At 45.0% G+C, this 27,105-nt stretch overlaps 1 protein-coding gene across 1 annotated transcript in view; it reads left to right on the forward strand.

Annotated features, from left to right (window-relative positions):
* The window catches only part of dpf3 (double PHD fingers 3), a 177,958-nt gene that overhangs the window by 81,338 nt on the left and 69,515 nt on the right, over positions 1 to 27,105 (forward strand). The window contains exon 3 of the mRNA XM_078233723.1: positions 7,482 to 7,589. Coding sequence (XP_078089849.1) covers positions 7,482 to 7,589 — 108 coding nt within the window. The remainder of the gene's footprint in view (positions 1 to 7,481; positions 7,590 to 27,105) is intronic.

The raw sequence follows: 27,105 nt of genomic DNA on the forward strand, positions 1-27,105 counted from the left end.
TTTATCTCTACCTCCCTTTTTGAATATTGGAGTGACATTAGCTACTCTCCAATCTACAGGGACTGTTCCAGAGTCTATAGAATCCTGGAAGGTGACCACTAATGCATCCACTATTTCTAGAACCACTTCCTTAAGTACTCTGGGATGTAGATCATCAGGCCCTGGGGATTTATCCACCTTCAATCCCATCAATTTTCCCAGCACCATTTCTCTATAATATTGATCTCTCTCAGTTCTTCCCCACTAAATCTTGCATTCTCCAACATTTCTGGTATCTGATTTGTGTCCTCTTTTGTGAAGACAGAACCAAAGTATGTATTGCTCAGCCATATCTTTGTCCCCTATTATACGTTTTCCCCGTTTCTGTCTTCACCAACCTCTCTCTTCTCATATCTGTAGAAACTCTGTCAGTCTTTATGTTCCCTGCAAGCTTATTTTTCCCTTCTTAATCATCCCTTGGTCCTTCTTTGCTGAATTCTAAACTGCTCCCAATCCTCAGACCTATTATTTCTCTTGGCCAATCTGTATTAAATTCACCCATGATCACCAATATTCCCTGATCACATGCCACTCTAATTTCGTGTTTAATGCCATTCCCAACATCACTGTAGTTTGTGGGTCTATGTATGATACCCACTTATAGTTTTTGCCCCTTGGGATTTCTCAACTCTACCCATACAGATTCCACATTGTCAGAGCTAATATCTTTTCTCACTATTGTGTTAATTTCCTCTTTAACCAGCAATACCGCTCCTCCACCTTTTCCTTTATGCCTGTCATTCCTAAATACTGAATACATTCTGATCCCATCCCTGGTCACCCTGCAGCCTTATCTCTGTAATCCCAATTATATCGTACCTGTTTACACCTATTTGCGCAATTAGTTCATCCACTTTATTGCAAATGCTCCATGCATTAAGGCACAGAGCCTTTAAGCTTGTCTTTTTAACATTGTTTGTCTCGCTGCCAATATTTTTCTCTCTAGCCCTGTTTGAATTTTGACCTTGGTTTCTCTGCCAATCACTTTTCTTATTCTCTTTCTACCTTTTTTTGTCCTTGCTCCCTACTTCTCTGACTCCTTTCTTAGGTTCCCATCCCCCTTGCATACTAGTTTAAACCCTCCCCAACTGCACTAGCAAACAGTCCCCTTAGGACATCAGTCTCAGTCCTGCCCAGGTGTAACCCGTCCAATTTGTACATGTCTCACCGTCCCCAGAACCAGTCCCAATGCCCCAGGAATCTGAATGCTGACACCATCTTTTCAGCCATGTATTCATTCGATATATCCTGTCATTTCCCCTCTGACTAGCACGTGGCACTGGCAGTAATCCTGAGATCACTACCTTTTGAGGTCTGATTTTTTTTTAACTTTCTTCCTCGCTCCCTGTATTCTGCTTTTAGGACCTCGTTCATTTTTTTATCTATGTCGTTTTTACTGATGTGTACCACAACCACTGGCTGTTCACCCTCCCTCTCCAAAATGCCCTGTACCTGTTCCGAGACATCCTTGATCCTACCACCAGGGAGGCAACATACCAGCCTGGAGTCTCATTTGTGCCCACAGAAACGCCTGTCTATTCCCCTTACAATTGAGTCCCCTATAACTATTGCACTGGCACACTTTTTACCCCTCCCCTCTGCAGCAGAACCAACCGTGGTGCAGCGAATTTGGCTGCTGCTGCTTTCCCCTGAGAGGTCATTCCTCTCAACAGTATCCAAAATGGTATAACTGTTTTACATAAGAACATAAGAAATAGGAGCAGGAGTAGGCCATCTAGCCTCTCGAGCCTGCCCCGCCATTCAATAAGATCATGGCTGATCTGACGTGGATCAGTACCACTTACCCGCCTGATCCCCATAACCCTTAATTCCCTTACCGATCAGGAATCCATCCATCCGCGCTTTAAACATATTCAGCGAGGTAGCCTCCACCACCTCAGTGGGCAGAGAATTCCAGAGATTCACCACCCTCTGGGAGAAGAAGTTCCTCCTCAACTCTGTCTTAAACCGACCCCCCTTTATTTTGAGGCTGTGTCCTCTAGTTTTAACTTCCTTACTAAGTGGAAAGAATCTCTCCGCCTCCACCCTATCCAGCCCCCGCATTATCTTATAAGTCTCCATAAGATCCCCCCTCATCCTTCTAAACTCCAGGGGAAGTTTTGCAGGGGAATGGCCACAGGAGATTCCTGCACTACCTGCCTGTCTCTCTTGATCTGTCTGGTGGTCACCCATTCCCTTCCTGCCTGCGGAGTCTGAACCTGCGGTGTGACCACCTCTCTATATGTGCTATCCATGATACTCTCTGCCTCGCGGATGCTCCACAGTGTCTCCAGCCACCACTCGAGCTTCCAGGAGCTATAGCTGGAGATGCTTCCTGCACGCATGCTGACCAGGGGATTAGAACTGTCCCCTGTCTGCCACACGGAGCAAGACAAGTAAACCACGGCTTGGAGATCTGTCATATCTTACCCCAACACTTTTGAAAGAGGTTTTGTTTCAGATTATATCCAATTCTCTTGGGCCCTTCTTTCCTACGCCTCGTTACTACCATAAGTAACCGTTACAAACTATAAACCACAGAAATTACACGGAAACACTAATGTAGTGTCCAACAACTACAATGCCAAGAGAAAAAAAAAGAAAAAAAAACTACTTACCAGTCACCAGCCAATCAGTTACCAGCTGGCTGTGATGGCACGGTTCGATTTCTTTCTACCTCTCACTTGCCCTCGAGTCTCCCTCGCAGGTCTACCTCTCTGCTCCTCCCGAAGATGAGCACCACTTTCCCCTCAGCACCGAACCCCCACTCAGCTCCAAATTCCCAATTCCCTCACACTCTGGCTGAAATCTCACTCTGGCTGATTGGTCCTGCCTAAGCAAAGAGCTTTGTTTTGTTTTTTCCCTTCTCGCTTGAATGCATCCGAAGTGCTTTGCAAACATTACTGTTAAAAAAGAGGAAGTTAAAACTGGTAAAATATCTAACCTAGCTGCAATGTTTATGAGTATTCAGCCTTTGATTGACAGGTTGACCATCAAAGCACTTCAAAAGGATTTCACAGCAGCTGTGGACTGTGAGAGGAAGCAAGGGAATCTTTGGGGTAGTCCTGACAGATCCTTTCTATGAGAGCACTCTAAAGAGGGTTTTTAACATCTGGAGCAATTCCTCTTGTGAAATGGAATGCTGCAGTGATTTTGAAGTCTTCCAAGTGTCCAAAGGACATGGATGTCAAAATGACAAGGGTACTTCAAAGGTTTCAGAGGACAGTGGCAATAATGAACATCTTACTCCAGAATAGTATCTGAATTCACCATCCTGAAACTGAACAATACCATTCCCAGGGCAACAAGGACAAATGCAGCCACTAGACACCCATCCCGGGAGAGAGTCCTGAGGTCAAGCCCATTCCCCCAGCAGGAGCCCACCCAACCTTCAGGTCCTCGGGTGATCCTCTCTCGATGTGGAGATGCCGGCGTTGGACTGGGGTAAACACAGTAAGAAGTCTAACAACACCAGGTTAAAGTTTATAAACCTGTTGGACTTTAACCTGGTGTTGTTAGACTTCTTACTGATCCTCTCTCTGCAGCCTTGCTGTGGCAGAGGGGCAGATGACTACACAACTTAACTCCTTGCACCCTCCCCACTGAGTACCAGGCGTCAGGTCCATGTTTGTTAGGACCTGTACCAAAGTCCACCTGGTGGGCTTCCTGCTGGGGCGGGGGCTGGTGGCAGGTGAATCTCGGAAGGCTGCTGAATTGGTCTTCTCGCTTCTTCATTCGGATTTAAAAATATTCATCGGATTCCCACCTGTTCTGGGCGGAAACCGAGTGGTGCTGGCAGGGCAGGCTGGGACCATAGCAATGGGTTTGCTGCTTGGCAGAAATCCCGTTTTTGACCCGATGCCCGATTCAACGGGCCGTCGAGATTCCCGCTAGGGCTAGCGGGCCCAGTGAATCCTGGCCTATGGCAAGCCCTTCCACTATCTTCACTCCACTTCCTTTAATGACCTGGGTTACAAGCAATCTGGACCAGGTGACTTATCCACTGTAACCATATGCAGCTTTTCCAGTACAACCACCTCTATTTTTTCCCCATCCATTATCTCTACTCTCCACTCCTACATGTATGTTGTCAGATTCCACTTCCTTCGTAAACGTTGATGCAAATAATTAATCAAATATTCCAGCCTTACCATGTCCCTCTAAGCATATATCCCCCTTTTTGTTGCAAAAAGACCACTTTCCGTATTACTACGCTTACAATTTCCATGTCAGTGGAAGGTTTTTGATTCCTTTTCATGTTGACTGCTATTCCATTCACATACTCTCTCATTTCCAGTCTTATTTTCCTCTTCACTTTCCCTCTCAACCTATTCTATTTGATTAGGTTCTTGCTAGTAGAATTCATCTGGCAAGCATCAGTCATCTTCTTGTTGCATCTTACTCACAAGGTGCACTGGGTTTTCTCCACCACCTGCTCTCCTTGTTGGAATGATACTTGCCAGTGTCTGGAGGATCCTGCCGGATAGAGGCGGGTTATCTCACATCCTTTAAAAAGTACCTGGATCAGCATTTGGCACGTCATAACAGTTAAGGCTATGGGCAAAGTGCTGGTAGATGGGATTAGGTGGGAGTTCAGATGTTTCTCGTGTGTTGGTGCAGACTCGATGGACAGGAGGACTTTTTCTGCACTGTATGATTTTCTATATTTATGATCTCTTCCTTAATGATTATCCATTGTTCCCTTACAGATTTTCCTATCATTTTCCTGGTTTTGTTTTACAAAGGCTAGATTCCTCCTTATCTCACTGAAAATTGCCTATTCCAATCCAGCTGCTCCAGTTTAGATTGTTCCTTGCTCCTCTCATTACGAGTCGAAATATTATGGGGACGATTTTACCACAAAAATTCTAAGTGCCAAACTAGTGTGAAAACAGAGAGTTTCGGGCCCTTTTTTTGGTGATGGGGGGAAAAAAATTGAATCTAATGACACTTAGTTCAAAAAAAGAGCCACAATCTGATTCTTGCCAGCAGGTGGAAGGGGCGGGGCTTGCTGGCAAGCCAGCTATAGACTGCTAGAGGGCACTTATCTCCCTGATCTCCCAGTGCACTGTATCAAGAGTATGCAGTGCACTGGGAGATTGTCACACCCCACTCTCCTGATCGCAGCCCCCCAGCCAGAGTGCCTGGTGGCTACTATCAGGGTGCCAGGTTGGTACTGCTCGAGGTACTGGCGAGCCATTCCCGTGTTTCTGGGAACCACGCATGATCCTCATGGGTGAGGACCTCCACTGGTGAGGCCATTAAGGTAAGTGAGCCCGGACGATTGCATCCCAGGCTCACTAATCGTATTAAAATGAATTTATTTAAATCAGCAATGCGCCCGGCTGATTAAGCCGGCAGATTGGGGCCAGTAAGACTGCTGAGAGGCGAGAAACGCGAGCAAACCCGGTTTTAGGCCTCCCGCGCGATCTCACCGGTTCGCCACTTTGATTGGCTGGTAAGATCTCCCCCTATGACTTTGCCCACCTCATTTCCAGCACCAGATCCAGTACTACAATGCCTTCCCTGATTTGTACTTCAAAGCCACCTCCTTTTTCCCTTCCCTATATTTTCTGAACACAAGAATTATATCAAGTGGTTTAACTAGTTGAGATATAAATTTCATGCAATACTTACATCTCTGCAGTATTAAGTGCTTTATATTAAGGGTGGGATTCTCTGATCTCCTTCATCCCACTCCCTCTGCCAGTGAGAATGGAGAATTTGGCGCTCAACCAAAACTCCATTTACTGCAGCGGCTCCCAGCCGTGGATGAGGTCAGAGATTTCTGGCGTAAATGTCAAGTCCTCACCACTTGTAAGTTATGTTTCTACTATTGTTTCCACAACATCATATCCCTAGATTGCTGTCTGTACTTGTAGCTCAGCAATCTTTTTCACTACACTTAGTGTGTTTACTTACATACATTGTAATCCTATCTTTGCATTCCTTGTAATCCTTCTTAGTCCACTTCTATGTAATATTGAATTACTCCTTTCTCTAATACTGTTCAACACACACATTTTATGCATCTTTTCTACTGCTATATGCTGGTTCCTGTTTCCCTGGCAATTTAGGCTAAACTTTCCTCAACTACACTAATAAACCTCCCCCCAAGGACACCTTCTTACCCAGAACTAGTTCCAACACCCCAAGAATCTGATGCTCTCCCTCCTGCACCTTGCCTCAAACAATGTATTGATTCCCCCTCATTTTCCTATTTCTACTCTTGCTAGTGTGTAATCTAGAGATTACCATTTTGAGGTTTCACTTTTTAACCTGTTCCCAGCTCCTGAAAATATGACCATAGGACCTCTCTGTGCCATTGGTACTGATGTGCACCACGACTTGTGGTTCACTCTCTTACTCTTGCTGAATATTCTGGATCTTCTCCATGACGTCCTTTACCCTGGCACCATCCTAACACACCATGTAAGACAAACGATGACGGTTAGAGAAATGCCTGTTTATCCCTTTGAATAGGGAATCTCCCAGTACATTTCTACAGTTTGCTGTTCCCTCCTGTATAGTCCCTGCTCTTTGGTGCCATGTGCTCCTTTAAAGTGTTGTCACTCTCTGTAGTCCCCACTGCTGATTACCTGTGTCTGAGAGTGGCACAAACCCCAAAAGTTCTGTTCTTCCTGCCTCTTCCTACTTTTCCTGATGGCCACTCATCTATCATCCTGAACCCTTACTGCTGTGGAATGGCCAGCACCTGGAACATACAATCCAGGAAACATTCATCCTTCCTGTTGTTCCACAGTGATTCCAGCTATCCTTCAGGCTCGGAAATCCAGGGAATCCAGACCTCGTGTTAAAGCAGCTGGAGACACTTTGCATGCATGTGGTTTGCTAAGACACATGAAATGTCCTAATATTTTAACATGGAGCAGGATTGCAAGCATTCGATCTCAGATCCCTGAACAGGACCCAAGACAAATCTTCTATTCTCTCTCTAATTAACTAGTTAGTATCTCATTTAAGTTGATTTTAATTCCTGCCTCCAGACCAGCTCAGTGTTAATTGCCTTACTGCACTTCGGATAGAATTTGTAATTTCCTGGTTTGAATTAATATCCTAGTCCAGCGGGAGAAAATAGGAAAATACCCCCTAAAATAATCACTTACTTGCTTCCCTGTGATGTCACACTTAGCTTACTTTTCAAATGTAGTTAGTCAGCTCTGTGCACCCTGCAAGCGTTTTCGGCCTTGCTGTGCTCTTGCTCTAGGTGCTGCACTACTGTCGCTTTTTTATCCCATTAGTCTTACTGTGCTCTTTGTGTCCAGGAAATTGGGTTGGAAATCCGACCCACTGCTCTGTGTTCTGAAGGGAAACGGAATAAAATGTCTTGAGGGAAAATGAGTCAAACAATGAAGAATGTATGTTTTAATGAACCACCATATGCATATGGGGTTCTAATCAAAGTGTGACATATCTTCTAGGATTGGCACCAGGACAGTTGTATACTTACCCAGCGCGCTGCTGGCGAAAGAAGAGACGCCTCCACCCCCCTGAAGATCCAAGGCTGAGGTTGTGTGAAATAAAGCTTGGTGAGTGCTGAAATCTGTTTCTAGTTCCATTGCATTTTTATTAAATAGTAATACATGTAGTTGAATTGCTTTAGGAAGAAGTGCTCTTGCATTTTCCCAATTGATTGGCAATCTTCACTTAAAATAATTTGTAGACATGCTGGTTTGATGTAATTGACTGATTCAACAAAGCATTTGATTTTTTTCAGTCCATAAGTAAACTATTAAGTGATAAAGGATATTGGCACAACATTGGTTCATATTGTCAAGTAACTGCTTCAAAAAAAATCTTATGAAATGCATTACAATGTAAATTGTACTTGTTTGAATTGGGTAGAGGAAGAAGTAGAGCTTATAAGTTCATAAGAATAGGAGCAGAATTAGGTCATTTGGCCCATCAAGTCTGCTCCACCATTCGATCATCGCTGATATGCTACCCGTCCCCATTTTTCTGCCTTCTCCCCATAACTCTTCAACCCATTACCAATTAAAAATCTGTTTAACTCCTCAAAGTTACTCACTGTCCCAGCATCCATCAAACCTTTGGGGTAGTGAATTCCACAGATTCATAACCCTTTGGAGAAGTAGTTTCTCCTCAACTGTTTTAAATTTGCTACCCCTTATCCTAAGACTATGGCTTCTTGTCCTGCAATGCCCCACAAGAGGAAGCATCCGCTCTATGTCTACTTTATCCATATCTTTCATCATCTTATACACCTTAATTTGATTTCTCCTCGTTCTGGTAAATTCCAGAGCGTATAGGCCTACATGGTTCAATCTCTTCATACGACAAACCCCTTATCTCTGGAATCAATCTAGTGAAACTCCTCTGAACTGCCTCCAATGCCACTACATCTTTCCTCAAATAAGGGGACCAAAACTGTGCAAAATACTCCAAGTGCGGTCTCACCAATGCTTTGTATAGTTGCAACAATACTTCTTTACTTTTATATTCTATTCCTTTAGCTATAAATGCCAACATTCCATTTGCTTTCTTTATTATCTGCTTTACCTGCATGCTAGTTTTCTGTGACTCATGAACAAGGACACCCAGATCCCTCTGCACAGGAACACCCCAAAGTCTCTTCCCATTTAAATAATAAGTCGCCTTCCCATTTTTCTGACCAAAATGCATGACCTCACACTTATCCACGTTAAACTTCATCTGCCACACTTTGGCCCACTCTCCTAACCTATCTATATCCATTTGTAGGGTTCTTATTTCCTCATTGCAACTTACTGTCCCACCTATTTTTGTGTCATCTGCAAATTTGGCTATTTCTATCCCTGTATCCAAGTTGTTACTATAGATTGTAAGTAGCTGGGGCCCAGGGACCGAATCCTGTGGCACCCCACTAGTTACTTTTTGCCATCCAGAAAAAAACCCATTTATCCCGACTCTGTCTTTTGTCCATCAGCCAGTAACCTATCCAAGCTAATAAATTACCCCTAATTCCATGTGATCTAAACTTGTGATTTAACCTTTTGTGCGGCACCTTATAAAACGCCTACTAGCAATCCAGATATACTACATCTGCAGGATTCCTATTATCCACTTTGCTTGTTACATCTTCGAAGAACTCGAGCAAATTAGTCAAACATGATTTGCCCTTCATAGACTTCACAAATGTCCAGATGTTGCTTCCTTGATAATTGATTCTAACACTTTCCCACAACAGATGTTAAACTAACTGGTCTGTAATTTTCCACATTTTGCTTCCCTTCCTTTTTGAATAAGAGCATTACATTAGCATTTTTCCAATCAACTGAAACCTTTCCTGTGTCTAGGGAATTTTGGAATATCATAACCAATGGATCCACTATCTCTGCCGCCAATTCTTTTAATACCATTGGATGTAGGTCATCAGGGCCAGGGAGGTTGTCTGCCCTCAATCTCAATAGTTTGCTGAGTACCTTTTCCCTATCGATGTTGTTTGTTCTAAGTTCTACCCTTTCTATTACCTCTGACTTGCCCGCTGCTCTAGGAATGGGACTGGTGTCCTCCGCCGTGAAAACTGAGGCAAAGTATTGATTTAGCACCTGTCATTTCAGTGTTCCCCACTATTAACACTCGGTTTATCTTCCAAGGGACCAACATTTGCCTTAGCAATTCTCTTCCCTTTTAAAAACATTTAGAAGCTTTTGCTATCCTTTTTGATATTTTGTGCTATTTTCTTTCGTAATTTACATTAGCTCTTTTTATTTATTTTTTTAGTATCCCTTTGTTTATGATTATAAGTTTCCCAATCTTCCAGTCTGCCACTGGCCTTTGCAATATGATATACCTTAGTTTTTTTTCTTTATATTGTCCTTGCCCACCTTGTTTTGCCATGGCTGTTTCTTACCCCCCTTACCATCTTTCTTCCTCATTGGGATATATTATAGTTGTGAGGAATTGAGTATCTCCTTAAACAACTGCCACTGCTCATCCGCTCTCCTACACTTTTAGCCTTCCTGCCCACTCTACTCGGGCCAAATCTTTCCTCATGCCTATGTAGTTTCCTTTGTTTAATTCCAGGACGCTAGTGTGGGGCTCCACTTTCTCACCCCCAAACTGAATTTTGAATTCTATTATACTATGGTCACTACTCCAGAGGAGCCTTAAATATGAGGTCATCAATTCAACCCTCCTCATTACATAATATCAAATCCAGAGTAGCCTGCTCCCTGCTTGGTTCCACAACATATTATTCCAAGAAACAATCTCTAATATATTCCATGAACTCTGTCTCCAGGCTACCCTTGCCAATTTCATTTTTCCAATCTATGTGCATATTAAAATCATCCATGATTATTGCCGTACCTTTCTTGCAAGCCCCCAGTATTTCCTGGTTTATACGATGCCCCCCTGCGGAACTACTGCTTGGAGACTTATAGATTACTCCTACCAAGTACTTCTTCCCTTTGCTATTTCTTATTTCTACCCAGACTGATTCCACATCTTGATCTCCCGTGTTTATGTCATTTCTCATTACAGCACTGATCCCTTTCTTCACCGGCAAAGCTACACCACCTCCTTTTCCTTTCAGTCTATCTTTCCGAAATACTGAATACCCTTGGAAATTCAATTCCCAGACCTGGTCTCCTTGTAACAATGTCTCAGTAATCGCCACCAAATCATACCCGTTTGTTTCTATTTGCACCATTAACTCATTAATTTTATTCCGAATGCTTCGTGCATTTAGATATAAAGCTTTTAAATTTGTTCCACTGGTAAATTTCGTTACTATTTTATAATTCCTTGGTGCACAAAGACACTCACCCGTTCTGTCCTTCACCTTTGTCTGGTAACCATCCGCCTTTAATTTAGGTTTTCTAAGTTCCCCTACAACTGAAACATCCCCCTATTTAGTTTAAAACCCTATCAGCAGCTCTAGTTCGGCAATTCGCTAGGACTCTGGTCCCAGCATGATTCCGATGAAGACCGTCCCAACCAAACAGGTCCCTTCTTCCCCAGTACTTGTGCCAATGTCCCATGAATTCAAACCCATTTCTCCCACACCAATCTTTAAGCCACGCATTTACCTGCTTAATCTGACCCTGTGCCAATTAGCTCGTGGCTCAGGTAGTAATCCAGAAATTATTACCTTTTTGGTTCTGCTTTTTAATTTAGCTCCTAACTGTTCATACTCCCTTAGCAGAACCTCTGCCCTTGTTTTATCTATATCGTTGGTCCCTATGTGGACCATGACAACTGGATCTTTACCCTCCCGCTCCAAGTTCTTCTGCAGCCCAGGTGAGATATCCCGAATCCAAGCACCAAGTAGGCAGCACAACCTTCGGGACTCTGGATCCTGGTCACAGAGAACAGTGTCTATGCCCCGAACTATACTATCCCCAATTACAACTGTATTTCTTTTCACTTTCCCCCGCTTGAATGGCTCCCTGCACCACCATGCTGCAGTCAGTGGGCTCATCCTCCCTGCAGTCCCTGTCCCGGTCCACTCGAGGAGCAAGAATCTCGAACCTGTTGACAAGGGCTGAGGCTTCTGCAACTCTACTTCCTGAATCCCTCTATCTACCTTACTCGCAGCCACACCCTCTTGTCCCTGACCACTGGCTGAATTCAAGTTAGTTAATCTAAGGGGTGTGACTGCCTCCTGAAACACAGCGTCCAGGTAACTCTCTCCCTCCCTGATGTGTCGCAGCATCCGAAGCTCAGAATCTAGCTCATCAACTTTGAGCCAGAGTTCCTTGAGCAACCAACATTTGCTACAGATATAGTCACTGGGAACCACAACGGTGTCCACCAGCTCCCACATCATGCAGGAATAACACATTACCTGACCCTCCATCCTTATTTTATTGAATTAGTTTTGAATTTGGTTTTTCGAAACACTCAATCACTAACCCATACCTTCCCATCCTGTTCTCTGGCTCACTCCTGCTCAGCTCCGCTCCTAGTCTTATTTAATTTTGTATTTAAAGCAATTGTTTTGTTGCTGCTTTTGTTTCTTTCAGTCTCTTCAAATTGAATTGTAGTTCCACAATTTTGACTTTTACTTGTCTGCAACAGGCCTAAAATTCCAATTGCTTATTTTACTGGAGACAAGTATACTTCCTGAGCATAGAGATGGTTCAGGTGTGATTTAATGGAGATGTCTGTAGAGTAGACGGAGAAACTGTGTCCAGTGGCAGAATGGTCAGTAACCAGAGGGCACAGCGTGCAAGTGATTGGCAAAAAGCCAGCTTTTATTTACACAGAGTTCTGATCTGCTTGAAAGATGGTTGAATTCAGCATTAAAGTTTCCAAAGAAAATCAGATAAAAAATTTTTTAAAAGCCAGACAATGGGAAAAGAGTAGGAGAGTAAGACTAATTGGATAGCTCGACCAAAGTGTTATCACAGGCATGGTTTGAGTAATTCTATTAATAGGGGGTCTGCAAAAATGAGTACTTGTGCTTTTATATCTTAAGTCAAGCCATTTGAGATCTCCATCTAACTCCTTCAAGAATTATGTGAATAGTTTACTGTGAAACTTGAGAGTTATTAATTATCTTTGTCTTCAGCCAGTTAAAGGTATTTGACTTCAGAATTTTCAATGTGAAATATGCATTAAATGTTTCAAAGAAGAATTCTAATCACTACTGACTTGCACAAAGGCTTCTTTCCACTTTTCCCCATGCTCCCCTGACTCTCCCGGCACGGTAGCACAGTCGTTAGCACTGCTGCTTCACGGCTCCAGGGTCCCGGGTTCGATTCCCGGCTCGGGTCACTGTCTGTGTGGAGTTTGCACATTCTCCTCGTGTCTGCGTGGGTTTCCTCCGGGTGCTCCTGTTTCCTCCCACAGTCCAAAGATGTGCGGGTTAGGTTGATTGGCCAGGTTTAAAAATTGCACCTTAGAGTCCTGAGATGCGTAGGTTAGAGGGATTAGCAGGTAAAATATGTGGGGGTAGGGCCTGGGTGGGATTGTGGTCGGTGCAGACTCGATGGGCCGAATGGCCTCCTTCTGCACTGTAGGGATTCTATGATTCTATGATGACTCCCAGAAAAGATATGAGTGGACACAACAACACTAGTTAGAGCACTCTCAATATTTTCATGGTTTATGTTTTAAGAGATTTGGATAATGCCGTTTTTCATCTCTCTCTGTTATGCAGCTTTGTTAAGATGTATTAATGATGCTAAATGGCATCGGAAGCTCCTGATAAGTTAAAACCCAGAAATTACAACATGGTGTTGGAAACAGGTCAGAGGTCTCACAATACCAGATTAACGTCCAACAGGTTTATTTGATAGCACAAGCCACTAGCTTTCGGAGCGCTGCCCCTGCATCAGCTGAGTGGGAGTTCTGTTCACAAACAGGGCATATAAAGACACAAACTCAATTCACAAAATAATGGTTGGAATGCGATGTGTATTGTCTCCAGCCAGGACAGTTAGTGAGATTTTGCAATCCCAGGCAAGTCGTGGGGGTTACAGATAGTGTGACATGAACCCAAGATCCCGATTGAGGCCGTCCTCATGTGTGCGGAACTTGGCTATCAGTTTCCGCTCAGTGATTCTGCGTTATCGTGTGTCATGAAGGCCGCCTTGGAGAACGCTTACCCAAAGATCAGAGGCCGAATGCCCGTGACCGCTGAAGCGTTCCCGAACAGAAAGAGAACACTCTTGCCTGGTGATTGTTGAGCGGTGTTCATTCATCTGTTGTCATAGCGTCTCCCCAATGTATCATGCCTCGGGACATCCTTTCCTGCAGCGTATCAGGTAGACAACGTTGGCCAAGTTGCAAGTGTATGTACCGTGTACCTGGTGGATGGTGGCATCCGTGTCGATGATCCGGCACATCTTGCAGAGGTTGCTGTGGCAGGGTTGTGTAGTGTCGTGGTCACTGTTCTCCTGAAGGCTGGGTAGTTTGCTGCGGACAATGGTCTGTTTGAGGTTGTGCGGTTGTTTGAAGGCAAGAAGTGGGGGTGTGGGGATGGCCTTGGCGAGATGTTCGTCTTCATCAATGACATGTTGAAGGCTCCGGAGAAGGTGTCCTAACTTCTCCACTCCGGGGAAGTACTGGACGACGAAGGGTACTCTGTCCGCTGTGTCCCTTGTTTGTCTTCTGAGGAGGTCGGTGCGGTTTTTCGCTGTGGCGAGTCAGAACTGTCTAACGATGAGTCGCATGCCATATCCTGTTCTTATGAGGGCATCTTTCAGCGTCTGGAGGTATCTGTTGCGACCTCCTCATCTGAGCAGACCCTGTGTATACGGAGGGCTTGTCCGTAGGGGGAGGCTTCTTTTACGTGTTTAGGGTGGAAGCTGGAGAAGTGGAGCATCGTGAGGTTATTCGTGGGCTTGCGATACAGTGAAGTGCTGAGGTGACTGTCCTTGATGGAGATGCGTGTGTCCAAGAATGCAACCGATTCCGGAGAGTAGTCCATGGTGAGTCTGATGGTGGGATGGAACTTGTTGATGTCATCATATAGTTGTTTCAGTGATTGTTCACCATGAATCCAAAGGAAGAAAATGGCATCTATGTATCTAGTGTATAGCATCGGTTGAAGGTCCTGTGCGGTGAAGAGGTCTTGTTTGAACCTGTGCATGAAGATGTTGGCATATTGAGGTGCGAATTTGGTCCCCATGGCTGTTCAGTGTTAGAAGTGTTAGAAGCCCTACAGTGCAGAAAGAGGCCATTTGGCCCATCGAGTCTGCACCGACCGCAATCCCACCCCGTTATCCCTACATATTTACCCTCTACTCCCTCTAACCTACGCATCTCAGGACACGAAGGGGCAATTTTAGCATGGCCAATCAACCTAACCCGCACATCTTTGGACTGTGGAAGGAAACCGGAGCACCCGGAGGAAACCCACGCAGACACGAGGAGAATATGCAAACTCCACACAGACAGTGACCCAAGCCGGGAATCGAACCCAGGTCCCTGGAGCTGTGAAGCAGCAGTGCTAACCACTGTGCTACCGTGCCGCCCAGTGTGTCTGGATGAAGAACTGGTTGTTGAAGGTGAAGACATTGTGGTCCGGGATGAAGCGGATGAGTTGTAAAATTGCATCTGGAGATTGGCAGTTGTCGGTGTTGAATACTTAGGCAGTTGCAGCAATGCCATCGTCGTGGGGGATGCTGGTGTAGAGTGCCGAGACATCCATTGTGATGAGGAGTGCTCCTGATTCAACTGCCCCATGTGTGCTGAGTTTCTGTCGGAAGTCCGTAGTGTCACGACAAAAGCTGGGGGTTCTTTGTACAATGGGTTCCAGGATGCCCTCGACATAGCCGGAGAGGTTCTCGCACAGGGCCCCATTGCCATTGCCTGATGTCTGGGCGGCACGGTAGCACAGTGGTTAGGGCGGCACGGTAGCACAGTGGTTAGCACTGCTGCTTCACAGCTCCAGGGTCCTGGGTTCGATTCCCGGCTCGGGTCACTGTCTGTGTGGAGTTTGCACATTCTCCTCGTGTCTGCGTGGGTTTCCTCCGGGTGCTCCGGTTTCCTCCCACAGTCCAAAGATGTGCGGGTTAGGTTGATTGGCCAGGTTAAAAATTGCCCCTTAGAGTCCTGGGATGTGTAGGTTAGAGGGATTAGCGGGTAAAATATGTGGGGGTAGGGCCTGGGTGGGATTGTGGTCGGTGCAGACTCGATGGGCCGAATGGCCTCCTTCTGCACTGTAGGGTTTCTATGATTCTATGATTCTACAATGGGAGGGCCGGGTGTGTTTGCCTTGTGTATCTTCGGGAGGCAGTAGAAATCTCCAACGCGGGGTGTACGTGGCTTTGAGAGCACGGAGGGTGCTCTGAAGGTCTGGATCAAAGGTCTTGATCAGTCTGTTGAGTTGACGGGTGTGTCCTTTGGTCGGATCTGTGGGTAACTGTCTGTAGTGTTCCGTGTTGTTCAGTTGTCAGTACACTTTGCAGTAATCCGTTCTGTTCAGTATGACAATGGCCCCTCCTTTGTTTGCTGCTTTGATGTCAATGCTGCAGTTGGTCTTGAGAGCACGGGTGGCATTGCGTTGTGCTTGGGTGATGTTCAGGGCTGTCTTGTGAGTGCGGCTGATGAATCTGGCATTGACGCACCTCCTGACAGCTTGGGCATACATGTCAAGTCGAGGGCAGCGGCCTTCTGGAGGAGTCCAATTCGACTCTTTCCTCTTCGGTTGCTGCACCGCGGATATCTCTGTCGGCTGTTCCGGTTCATTGGCCGTCTCATTGTGTTTGCTGTTGGCCTCTTGGGGTTTGTGGAAGAACTCCTGCAGCCTCATTCACCTGATGAATTCCTCTGTGTCTGCTGCGAGACTGAGGGTCTATTTTGGTGGTGGGGCAGAAATTGAGCCCTCGGCTGAGAACTTCGATTACATCTGGTTGATGACAGTAGAAAACAGTGCCACTGCAGCGAAGTCCATTGTTAGCTTGTCGGACTACACACTTCAACCAGATGAAATCGAAGCTTTCAGCCGAGGGCTCAATTTTTGCCCCACCACCAAAATAGACCCCATCAGTCTCGCAGCAGACACAGAGGAATTCATCAGGTGAATGAGGCCGTGGGAGCTCTTCCACAAACCCCAAGATGCACATGTTTTTTTAAAGAGACAATACTCTATGATTTCTCTTGGTTTTCTTAGCATTTCTTTTCAATATTTACAATTGTCAACCACAACATTTTTAACCTTATACATGCAACCTCATAACAATACTCAACGAGACCTTGGAGTCCTTGAGCATCAGTCACTGAAAGTAAGGCCTGAAAGTATGTTGGCCTTTATCGCTAGAGGATGACCGTTTCGGGATAGGGTTGTTTTGCTGCAATTGTATAGGGCGTTGGTGAGGCCACACCTGGAGTATTGTGTGCTGTTTTGGTGTCCTTATCTGATGAAGGACGTCCTTGCTATAGAGGGAGTACAGCAAAGGTTTACCAGGCTGATTCCTGAATTAGCAGGTCTGTCATATGAGGAGAGACGAAGTCGGTTAAGATTATATTCACTGAAGTTTAGAAGAGTGAGAGGGGACCTCATAGAAAATTCTAACAGGGTAGAATCAGAAAGAACGTTCCCAATGGCGAGGGAGTCCAGAACTAGGGGTCGTTGTTTGGCGATAAGGGGTGTAAACCTTTTAGGACTGAGGTGAAGAGAAATTTCTTCACCCAGTGGGTGGTGAATGTGTGGAATTCACTATCACAAAAAGTAGTTGAGGCCAAAAAGTTGTTTGATTTCAAGAAGAAATTAATTGTAGCTTTTGGGGCTAAAGGGATTGAGGGACATGGGTGGAAGAGGGATCAGGATATCGAATTCGATGATCAAAATGAATGGCGCTGGCACGAAGGGCCAAATGGCCTACTCCTGCTTATAGTTTCTTTGTTTCTATGCTTTAAGCCATTTTCCCTTACTGGACAGTACACGTCCTCCGCCAGTACCATAGGAAATCGTTCTTGCTCTAAACTTTCTCAATATGTTGCCCCTATTCACACATCAGATTAAGCCTTGGACTCTGATATTCGCTAAAATTAAACATACAATCCTCCACAGCTGGAATCATAACAGGTCTGAGCAGTTAAGACCCTTACAGATAGGAACAGACATGCTATCTTCACACGTTAACATGCTGTTGTGGGGAGCAAGGGTGGTCGTTCCCACTCCCAATTGAAGGTTATTATATGAGTTACACTGTGCCTATCCTGGGATGACAAAGATGAAGATGCTCCCACATAGTTGTGTGTGGTGGACCGGGATAAATACTGCTGCCTGTGGCCCTAATGACCCTTGGGAGTGCCCAGCAACTTTACATCGATTTTGTGGGCCCATTTATGGACAGCATGTTCCTGGTCATAATAGATGCACACTCCAAATGGTTGAACATGCACGAAATGAAGTCTACGACCTCATTTGCAATGGTAGAGACATTCGCCACCTACAAGTTGCTAGTCTAGTGCCAGTCTCCGACAATGGAATTGCATTCACTAGTGAAGAATTCCAGCAGTTCATGTGAACCAATGGCATTCAATATATTTGCACAGCTCCATGTCAGTCTACTTCAAATGGACTGGCTGGGAGAATGTCGGCAAAAGAAGAAATATCATGACTCAAAACTAACAGAGAGCATTTGAGGTGAAGAATTTGTGTTGGTCCAAATTGGATCCCTGGAACAGTTGTGGCCAGAAGAGGGCCAGTGTCATATAAAATAGATGTCCAGGGAAAAAGGGTGAAGAAACATTTGGACCATTTTGAAGGAAGAGAACTGCCTGCAGGACCAGTGGGGCAGGCCACCCCTAATGTGTCTGTTAGTGACACTGCAATGGATGAAACTAATGCTACAACAAACTGCTCCTCGGAAGAGAAAAGTAATATTCCAGTGAAATCTGGACAGTTTATCCACACTGGTGCACCATCGCGAGTTGAGTCTCAACTCATTGAGGTTCAAACCAAAGTTATCTATGCAGTTGGCGAATTGCGACGTTCCCAAAAGATCAGGACGTCTCCAGAAAAAAATTTCCTTATAAGTGACTGTGCTCATTTTGTTGATAATACTGTAAATAGTTCAATTGTTATTGAAATGTCTGGAAATTAAAGGTGGTAGTGTGCCACTTTAAGGGAGCAAGCACTCCATGTGACCCAGTCAGCCAGTTGGGCTGGAGTGCACAGTTCCAGGGCGCAGGGTTTCCCTGGTTATGAGAAATCTCAAGGAAGGTAGCTTTTTTCATCACTCTCTGTAAATAGATATTTATCAATAAACCATTTATTAATCCACTTGGTTGTCTGTCATTAGAGATACTACAGTTAGCAAGCAAACAACACTGGGTTCCAACTAAAGAATAAAGAGAAAATACAGCACAGAAACAGGCCCTTCGGCCCTCTAAGTCTGCATCGACTATGCTGTCTGATTGAACAAAAACCCCCTACCCTTCCGGGGACAATATCCCTCCATTCCCATTCTATTCATGTATTTGTCAAGATGCCTGTTAAAAGTCATCATCATATCTGCTTCTATCTCCCACAGCAGCAATTTCCAGGCACCCACCACGCTCTGTGTAAAAAAAAAAACTTGCCTCGTACATCTCCTTTAAATGTTGCCTCTCGTATCTTAAACCTATGCCCCCTAGTAATTGACTCTTCCACCTGCCCACTCAGATCTTTCTGCCTATCAATACTCTTAATGATTCTGCAATTTACTGTCTATTTCCTATCTCATCTTAGCTCGCTCATCTTAAACTTTGAGTTCTGGTGAGAGGTCTGCTTCCTGAAATCCTAACTCTGGGGTAATTTTAACCTCATAGAACAGCTGGGTTTAGTTTGGGTGGAAGATTAAAATGTTAAAAATCTGAAAATAGAACCAACCCACCTTGAACATGGCCACTTCTGATTTGCACAAAGGCAAGATCAGTATTGGGTAAACCAACAACTTCCCAGGTGGCGGGTCAATCATTGGAACTTTTTTAAATGAACTTCGAATTTAAAAGTGTTTAAGTGTTGCATATTTAACCACAGACAGCTGAATTTCCTGGCTCTAGAGAAATCTATGGTCGTCATGATGTGGCGATGCCGGCGTTGGACTGGGGTGAACACAGTAAGAAGTTTAACAACACCAGGTTAAAGTCCAACAGGTTTATTTGGTAGCAAAAGCGTGGCTTTTGCTACCAAATAAACCTGTTGGACTTTAACCTGGTGTTGTTAAACTTCTTACTGTGTTTGGCCATAGAAGAGAGGGTAGCAGTAGAGGGGTGCTTTTCTGAAGGGAAGGCTGTGACTAGTGGTGTTCCACAGGGATCAGTTCTGGGACCTTTGTTGTTCGTAGTATGTATAAATGATTTGGAGGAAAATGTAGCTGGTCTGATGAGTAAGTTTGCAGACAACACAAAAATTGGTGGAGTTGCGGATAGTGAAGAGGGTTGTCAGAAGATCCAACAAGATATAGACCAGTTGGAGACTTGGGCGGAGAAATGGCAGATGGAGTTTAATCTGGACAAGTGTGGGATAATGCATTTTGGAAGATCCAATGCACGTAGGAATTATACAGTGAATGGTAGAACCCTTAGGAGTATTGACAGGCAGAGAGACCTGGGCATACTTGTCTACCGATCACAGAAAGTGGCAATTCGGGTGGATAAGGTAGTCGAGAAAGCATACGGCATGCTTGCCTTCATCGGTCGGGGCATTGAGTATAATAATTGGCAGGTCATGCTGCAGCTGTACAGAACTTTAGTTCGGCCTCATTTAGAATATTGTGCACAATTCTGGTCGCCACACTAATAAAAGGATATGGATGCTTTGGAGAGGGTACAGAAGAGGACGTTGCCTGGTCTGGAGGGTATTAGCTATGAGGAGAGGTTGGATAAACTTGGTTTGTTCTCACTGGAATGACGGAGGTTGAGGGGTGACCAGATAGAGGCCTACAAGATTGAGTAGCATGGACAGAGTGGATAGTCAGATGCTTTTTCCTAGGGTAGAAAAGTCAAGTACTAGGGGACATAGGTTTAAGGTACGTGGGGAAAGGTTTAGAGGAGATGTGCGAGGCAAGTTTGTTTACACACAGGATGGTGAATGTCTGGAACGTGCTGCCCGGGGAAGATGGTGGGAGCAGGTCCGATAGCAGTATTTAAGGGGCAATGAGATGAATAGGATGGGAATGGAAGGATACGGACTCCGTAAGTGCATAGGGTTTTAGTTTCGGCAGGCATCATGATTGGCACAGGCTTGGAGGGCCGAAGGGCCTGTTCTTTTTGTGCTGTACTTTTCTTTGTTCTTTGTTATCCCGTAACGATAAAGATTGGGGGATATGGGGATCCTTCCAAGAAAAAACAAAAGTAGATAACATTGGGACCAGTTTACCACCTGTGAGAAAAGCATCCCAGAAGGTGGAGAAGGGGTGAAAAACCTCAGGTGTTTTAACTGCCATAAGATGGGACACAAAGGCACAGTGTTGGTGGCTTAATAAAGGCCCTGAGAAAAAGGAAGTGGTAGAAGAGGCTCAACTAGTGGGACTAATTAAGATAGTGAAAGTAATCTCGAGAGAAGTTGATGAAGATGAAGGAGTGCACAGCCTAGGCACAGGCTGGAGGATAAAGTAGAACCTAATCTTTTCAAAGACTTCACCTGTGTGGGTAAGGTTTACTCGGGTAGAACAGCGGAAGTAGGTAAAGAAGTGAAAATATTGTGAGGTGGGGAGCTAGTATGTCTCTGATGGTAAGAGATGAGGATATTTGCGCTCCTTCTGAAATACTGCCCGAAGAACCAGAAGGTCCAATCCAGTCTGGAGAAGGAATGATCGGAGTGATAGAAAACCTGGCTGTTTCAGGAATACAATTTATTCTGGAAAATGATATAGCTGGATCACAAGTGGGAGTGATGCCCATGGTAGTAAAAAAACCAAAAGGAAATCAGGGAATCGAGGAAGTGAAAGAAAAATACCCTGAAAATGTGTCGGTCTGTGTGGTGACAAGATCCCACGCTGTGAGTTAAAACAGGAAGGTAGAACACAAAGGAAAGATGGAGGAGGGGAGGGTCAGTTAGCTGACACTTTGATTGAACGGTAAAAGAAAAACCTGAGCAGGTAAAGGATCAGACAGAAGTGTTTAATTCTGATGTCATGTGCCATGCTCAAACAATATTATAGCAAGAAGTCTCACAACACCAGGTTAAAGTCCAACAGGTTTATTTGGTAGCAAGTTTATTTGGTAGCAAATTTATTTGGTAGCAAGTTTATTTGGTAGCAAGTTTATTTGGGAGCAAGTTTATTTGGGAGCCGGCATCGCCACATCATGACAAACGATATTATGACAGGAAGGGGGAACCGGTATTAGTTATGTCCACTCAGAATGAGGAATCAAATCCTGAGGATGTGGATTTAGATGCGCCTCAAAACAAATTGAACAATGCAGAAGTCCTTAACTTACTACCTGATTCCAGTTTTTATCAGTCCCAAGTACAGAGAACTGAACTGAAAGACTTGTTAAAGAGGAATGAGGACATATAAGGAGGGGCAGGTGACAGAAGTGTTAGTGAGGGATCACTTTGGTACCAGTGGCCATGATTCCATTAGTTTTAAGATAGCTATGGAGAACAATAGGTCTGGCCCAAAAGTTAAAATTCTAAATTGGGGCAAGGCCAATTTTGATGGTATCAGACAGGAACTTTCAAAAGTTAATTGGGGGAGTCTGTTGGCAGGCAAAAGGAGTCTGGTAAGTGGGAGAACATAGAACATTATAGCGCAGTACAGGCCCTTCGGCCCACGATGTTGCGCCGACCTGTGAAACCAATCTAAAGCCCATCTAACCTACACTATTCCAATACCATCCATATGTTTATCCAATGACCATTTAAATGCCCTTAATGTTGGCAAGTCCACTACTGTTGCAGGCAGGACATTCCATGCCCTTACTACTCTCTGAGTAAAGAATCTACCTCTGACATCTGTCCTATATCTATCACCCCTCAATTTAAAGCTATGTCCCCTCGTGCTAGCCATCACCATCCGAGGAAAAAGGCTCTCACTGTCCACCCTATCTAATCCTCTGATCATCTTATATGCCTCTATTAAGTCACCTCTTAACCTTCTTCTCTCTAACGAAAACAGCCTCAAGTCCCTCGGCCTTTCCTCATAAGACCTTCCCACCATACCAGGCAACATCCTGGTAAATCTCCTCTGCACCCTTTCCAATGCTTCCACATCCTTCCTATAATGCGGCGACCAGAACTGTACGCAATACTCCAAGTGAGGCCGCACCAGAGTTTTGTACAGCTGCAACATGATCTCATGGCTCCGAAACTCAATCCCTCTACCAATAAAAGCTAACACACCGTATGCCTTCTTAACAACCCTGTCAACCTGGGTGCCAACTTTCAGGGATGTATGCACATGGACACCGAGATCTCTCTGCTCATCCACACGACCAAGTATCTTACCATTCGCCCAGTACTCTGTAATCCTGTTACTCCTTTCAAAGTGAATCACCTCACACTTTTCCGCATTAAACTCGATTTGCCACCTCTCAGCCCAGCTCTGCAGCTTATCTATGTCCCTCTGTAACTTGCAACATCCTTCCGCACTGTCCACAACTCCACCGACTTTAGTGTCATCCGCAAATTTACTAACCCATCCTTCTACGCCCTCATCCAGGTCATTTATAAAAATGACAAACAGCAGTGGCCCCAAAACAGATCCTTGTGGTACACCACTAGTAACTGAACTCCACTGAACTGACTTTGAAAAGTGTGTTAACCAGGGTTCAGAGTAAGCACATTCCTCTTAAAGGGAAAGGCAAGGCTGGTAGAAGTAGGGAATCCTGGATGATTCAGGATATTGAGGCCCTAGTCAAGAAGAAGAAGGAGGTACATGACATGCATAGGCAGCTGGGATCAAGTGAATCCCTTGAAGAGTATAGAGGTTGTAGAAGTAGAGTAAAGAGAGAAATTAGGAGGGCAAAAAGGGACACGAGATTGTTTTGGCAGTTAAAGCAAAGGAGAATCCAAAGCGATTCTACAAATACATAAAGGGCAAAAGAGTAACTAGGGAGAGAGAAGGGCCTCTTAAAGGTTAACAAGGTCATCTGTATGCGGATCCACAAGAGATGGGTGAGATCCTAAATGAATATTTCTCATCAGTATTTACGATTGAGAAAGGCATGGATGTTAGGGAACTTGGGAAAATAAATAGTGACGTCTTGAGGAGTGTACATATAACCGAGAAGGAGGTGCTGGAGGTCTTAAAGCTCATCAAGGTATATAAATCACCAGGACCTGATGACGTGTATCCCAGGACGTTTTGGGAGGCGAGGGAGGAAATGGTGGGTCCCCCAGCAGAGATATTTGAATCATTGACAGCCACAGGTGAGGTGCCTGAAGATTGGAGGGTGGCAAATGTTGTGCCTTTGTTTAAAAAGGGCTGCAGGGAAAGGCCTGGGAACTACAGGCCGGTGAGCCTCTCACTTGTCACGGGTAAGTTGTTCGAAGATATTCTGAGAGACAGGATCTACCGGCATTTAGAGAGGCAGGGGCTGATTAGGGACAGTCAGTATGGCTATGTGAGTGGAAAATCATGTCTCACATATTTGATTAAGTTTTTTGAAAGGGTAACCAAGAAGGTAGATGAGGGCAGTGCAGTTGATGTCTACATGGACTTTAGCAAGGCCTTTGACAAGGTACCACATGGTAGGTTTTTATTCATTTGTGGGACATGAGTGTCGCTGGCTGGCCAACATTTATTGCCCATCCCTCGTTGCCCTCGAGAAGGTGGTAGTGAGCTGCTGCCTTCAATCGCTGTAGTCCATGTTCTGTGGGTTGACCCACAATGCCGTTAGGGAGGGAATTCCAGGATTTTGACCCAGCGACTGCGAAGGAACGGCAATATATTTCCAAGTTAGGATGGTGAGTGGCTTGGAGGGGAACTTTCAGGAGGTGGTGTTCCCATTTATCTGCTGCCCTTGTCCTTCTAGATGGAAGTGGCCGTGGGTTTGGAAGGTGCTACATAGAACATAGAACAGTACAGCACAGAACAGGCCCTTCGGCCCACGATGTTGTGCCGAGCTTTATCCGAAACCAAGATCAAGCTATCCCACTCCCTATCATCCTGGTGTGCTCCATGTGCCTATCCAATAACCGCTTAAATGTTCCTAAAGTGTCTGACTCTACTATCACTGCAGGCAGTCCGTTCCACACCCCAACCACTCTCTGTGTAAAGAACCTACCTCTGATATCCTTCCTATATCTCCCACCAAGAACCCTATAGTTATGCCCCCTTGTAATAGCTCCATCCACCCGAGGAAATAGTCTTTGAACGTTCACTCTATCTATCCCCTTCATCATTTTATAAACCTCTATTAAGTCTCCCCTCAGCCTCCTCCGCTCCAGAGAGAACAGCCCTAGCTCCCTCAACCTTTCCTCATAAGACCTACCCTCCAAACCAGGCAGCATCCTGGTAAATCTCCTCTGCACTCTTTCCAGCGCTTCCACATCCTTCTTATAGTGAGGTGACCAGAACTGCACACAATATTCCAAATGTGGTCTCACCAAGGTCCTGTACAGTTGCAGCATACCCCATGGCTCTTAAACTCCAACCCCCTGTTAATAAAAGCTAACACACTATAGGCCTTCTTCACAGCTCTATCCACTTGAGTGGCAACCTTCAGAGATCTGTGGATATGGACCCCAAGATCTCTCTGTTCCTCCACAGTCTTCAGAACCCTACCTTTGACCCTGTAATCCACATTTAAATTAGTCTTACCAAAATGAATCACCTCACATTTATCAGGGTTAAACTCCATTTGTCATTTTTCAGCCCAGCTTTGCATCTTATCTATGTCTCTTTGCACCCTACAACAGCCCTCCACCTCATCCACTACTCCACCAATCTTGGTGTCATCAGAAAATTTACTGATCCACCCTTCAGCCCCATCCTCTAAGTCATTAATAAAAATCACAAAGAGCAGAGGACCAAGCACTGATCCCTGCGGCACTCCGCTAGCAACCTGCCTCCAATCCGAAAATTTTCCATCTGCCACCACCCTCTGTCTTTGATCAGATAGCCAGTTACCTAACCAATCGGCCAACTTTCCCTTTATCCCACACCTCCTCACTTTCATCATAGGCCGACCATGGGGACCTTATCAAACGTCTTACTAAAATCCATGTATATGACATCAACTGCCCTACCTTCATCAACACACTTAGTTTCCTCCTCAAAAAATTCAATCAAATTTGTGAGGCACGACTTGCCCTTCACGAATCCGTGCTGACTATCCCGGATTAATCCGCATCTTTCTAAATGGTCGTAAATCCCATCCCTAAGGACCTTTTCCATCAATTTACCAACCACCGAAGTAAGACTAACCGGTCTATAATTACCAGTGTCATTTCTATTCCCTTTCTTAAACAGAGGAACAACATTCGCCATTCTCCAGTCCTCTGGCACCATCCCCGTGGACAGCGAGGACCCAAAGATCAAAGCCAAAGGCTCTGCAATCTCATCCCTTGCCTCCCAAAGAATCCTAGGATATACTTCATCAGGCCCAGGGGACTTATCGACCTTCAGTTTATTTAAAACTGCCAGGACATCCTCCCTCCGAACATCTACTTCCTCCAGCCTATTAGCCTGTAACACCTTCTCTTCCTCAAAAACATGGCCCCTCTCCTTGGTGAACACTGAAGAAAAGTATTCATTCATCACCTCGCCTATCTCTACTGACTCCATACACAAGTTCCCACTACTGTCCTTGACCGGCCCTAACGTCACCCTGGTCATTCTTTTATTCCTCACATAAGAGTAAAAAGCCTTGGGGTTTTCCTTGATCCGACCCGCCAAGGACTTCTCATGCCCCCTCCTAGCTCTCCTAAGCCCCTTTTTCAGCTCGTTCCTTGCTAACTTGTAACCCTCAATTGAGCCATCTGAACCTTGTTTCCTCATCCCTACATAAGCTTCCCTCTTCCTTTTCACAAGACATTCCACCTCTTTCGTGAACCATGGTTCCCTCACTCGGCCATTTCCTCCCTGCCTGACAGGGACATACCTATCAAGTACACCCAGTATTTGTTCCTTGAAAAAGTTCCACTTTTCATTAGTGCCTTTCCCTGACAGTTTCTGTTCCCAACTTATGCCCCCTAATTCTTGCCTAATCGCATCATAATTACCTCTCCCCCTATTGTAAACCTTGCCCTGCCGTACGGCCCTATCCCTCTCCATTGCAATAACAAAAGACACCGAATTGTGGTCACTATCTCCAAAGTGCTCTCCCACAACTTGGCCCGGTTCATTTCCCAGTACCAAATCCAATGTGGCCTCACCTCTTGTCGGCCTATCCACCTATTGTGTCAGGAAACCCTCCTGCACACACTGCACACACCTCCCTCAATAATCCTAACAAGAGTTTGTGGTCGGTGACTATGCCTGTAGACATGTTGATGGAATTTCTTCACTCCATAGATTATGGCCAGCACTGTTGTTTCGATTTGAGAATAAGCTTTTTCAGCATTGGTCAGAGTTCTTGAGGCATAGGCGATAAGGCCTTTCTGTATCCTCTTCCATCCTACGCAATGAAACTGCTCCAATTCCGTACGGAGATGCATCACATATAAGAATGATCTCTTTTGAGAGGTTATAATGAACTAAGAGACTGGAT

The sequence above is a fragment of the Mustelus asterias genome, chromosome 18 (genome assembly GCF_964213995.1).
Source record: "Mustelus asterias chromosome 18, sMusAst1.hap1.1, whole genome shotgun sequence".
Lineage (NCBI taxonomy): Eukaryota > Metazoa > Chordata > Chondrichthyes > Carcharhiniformes > Triakidae > Mustelus > Mustelus asterias.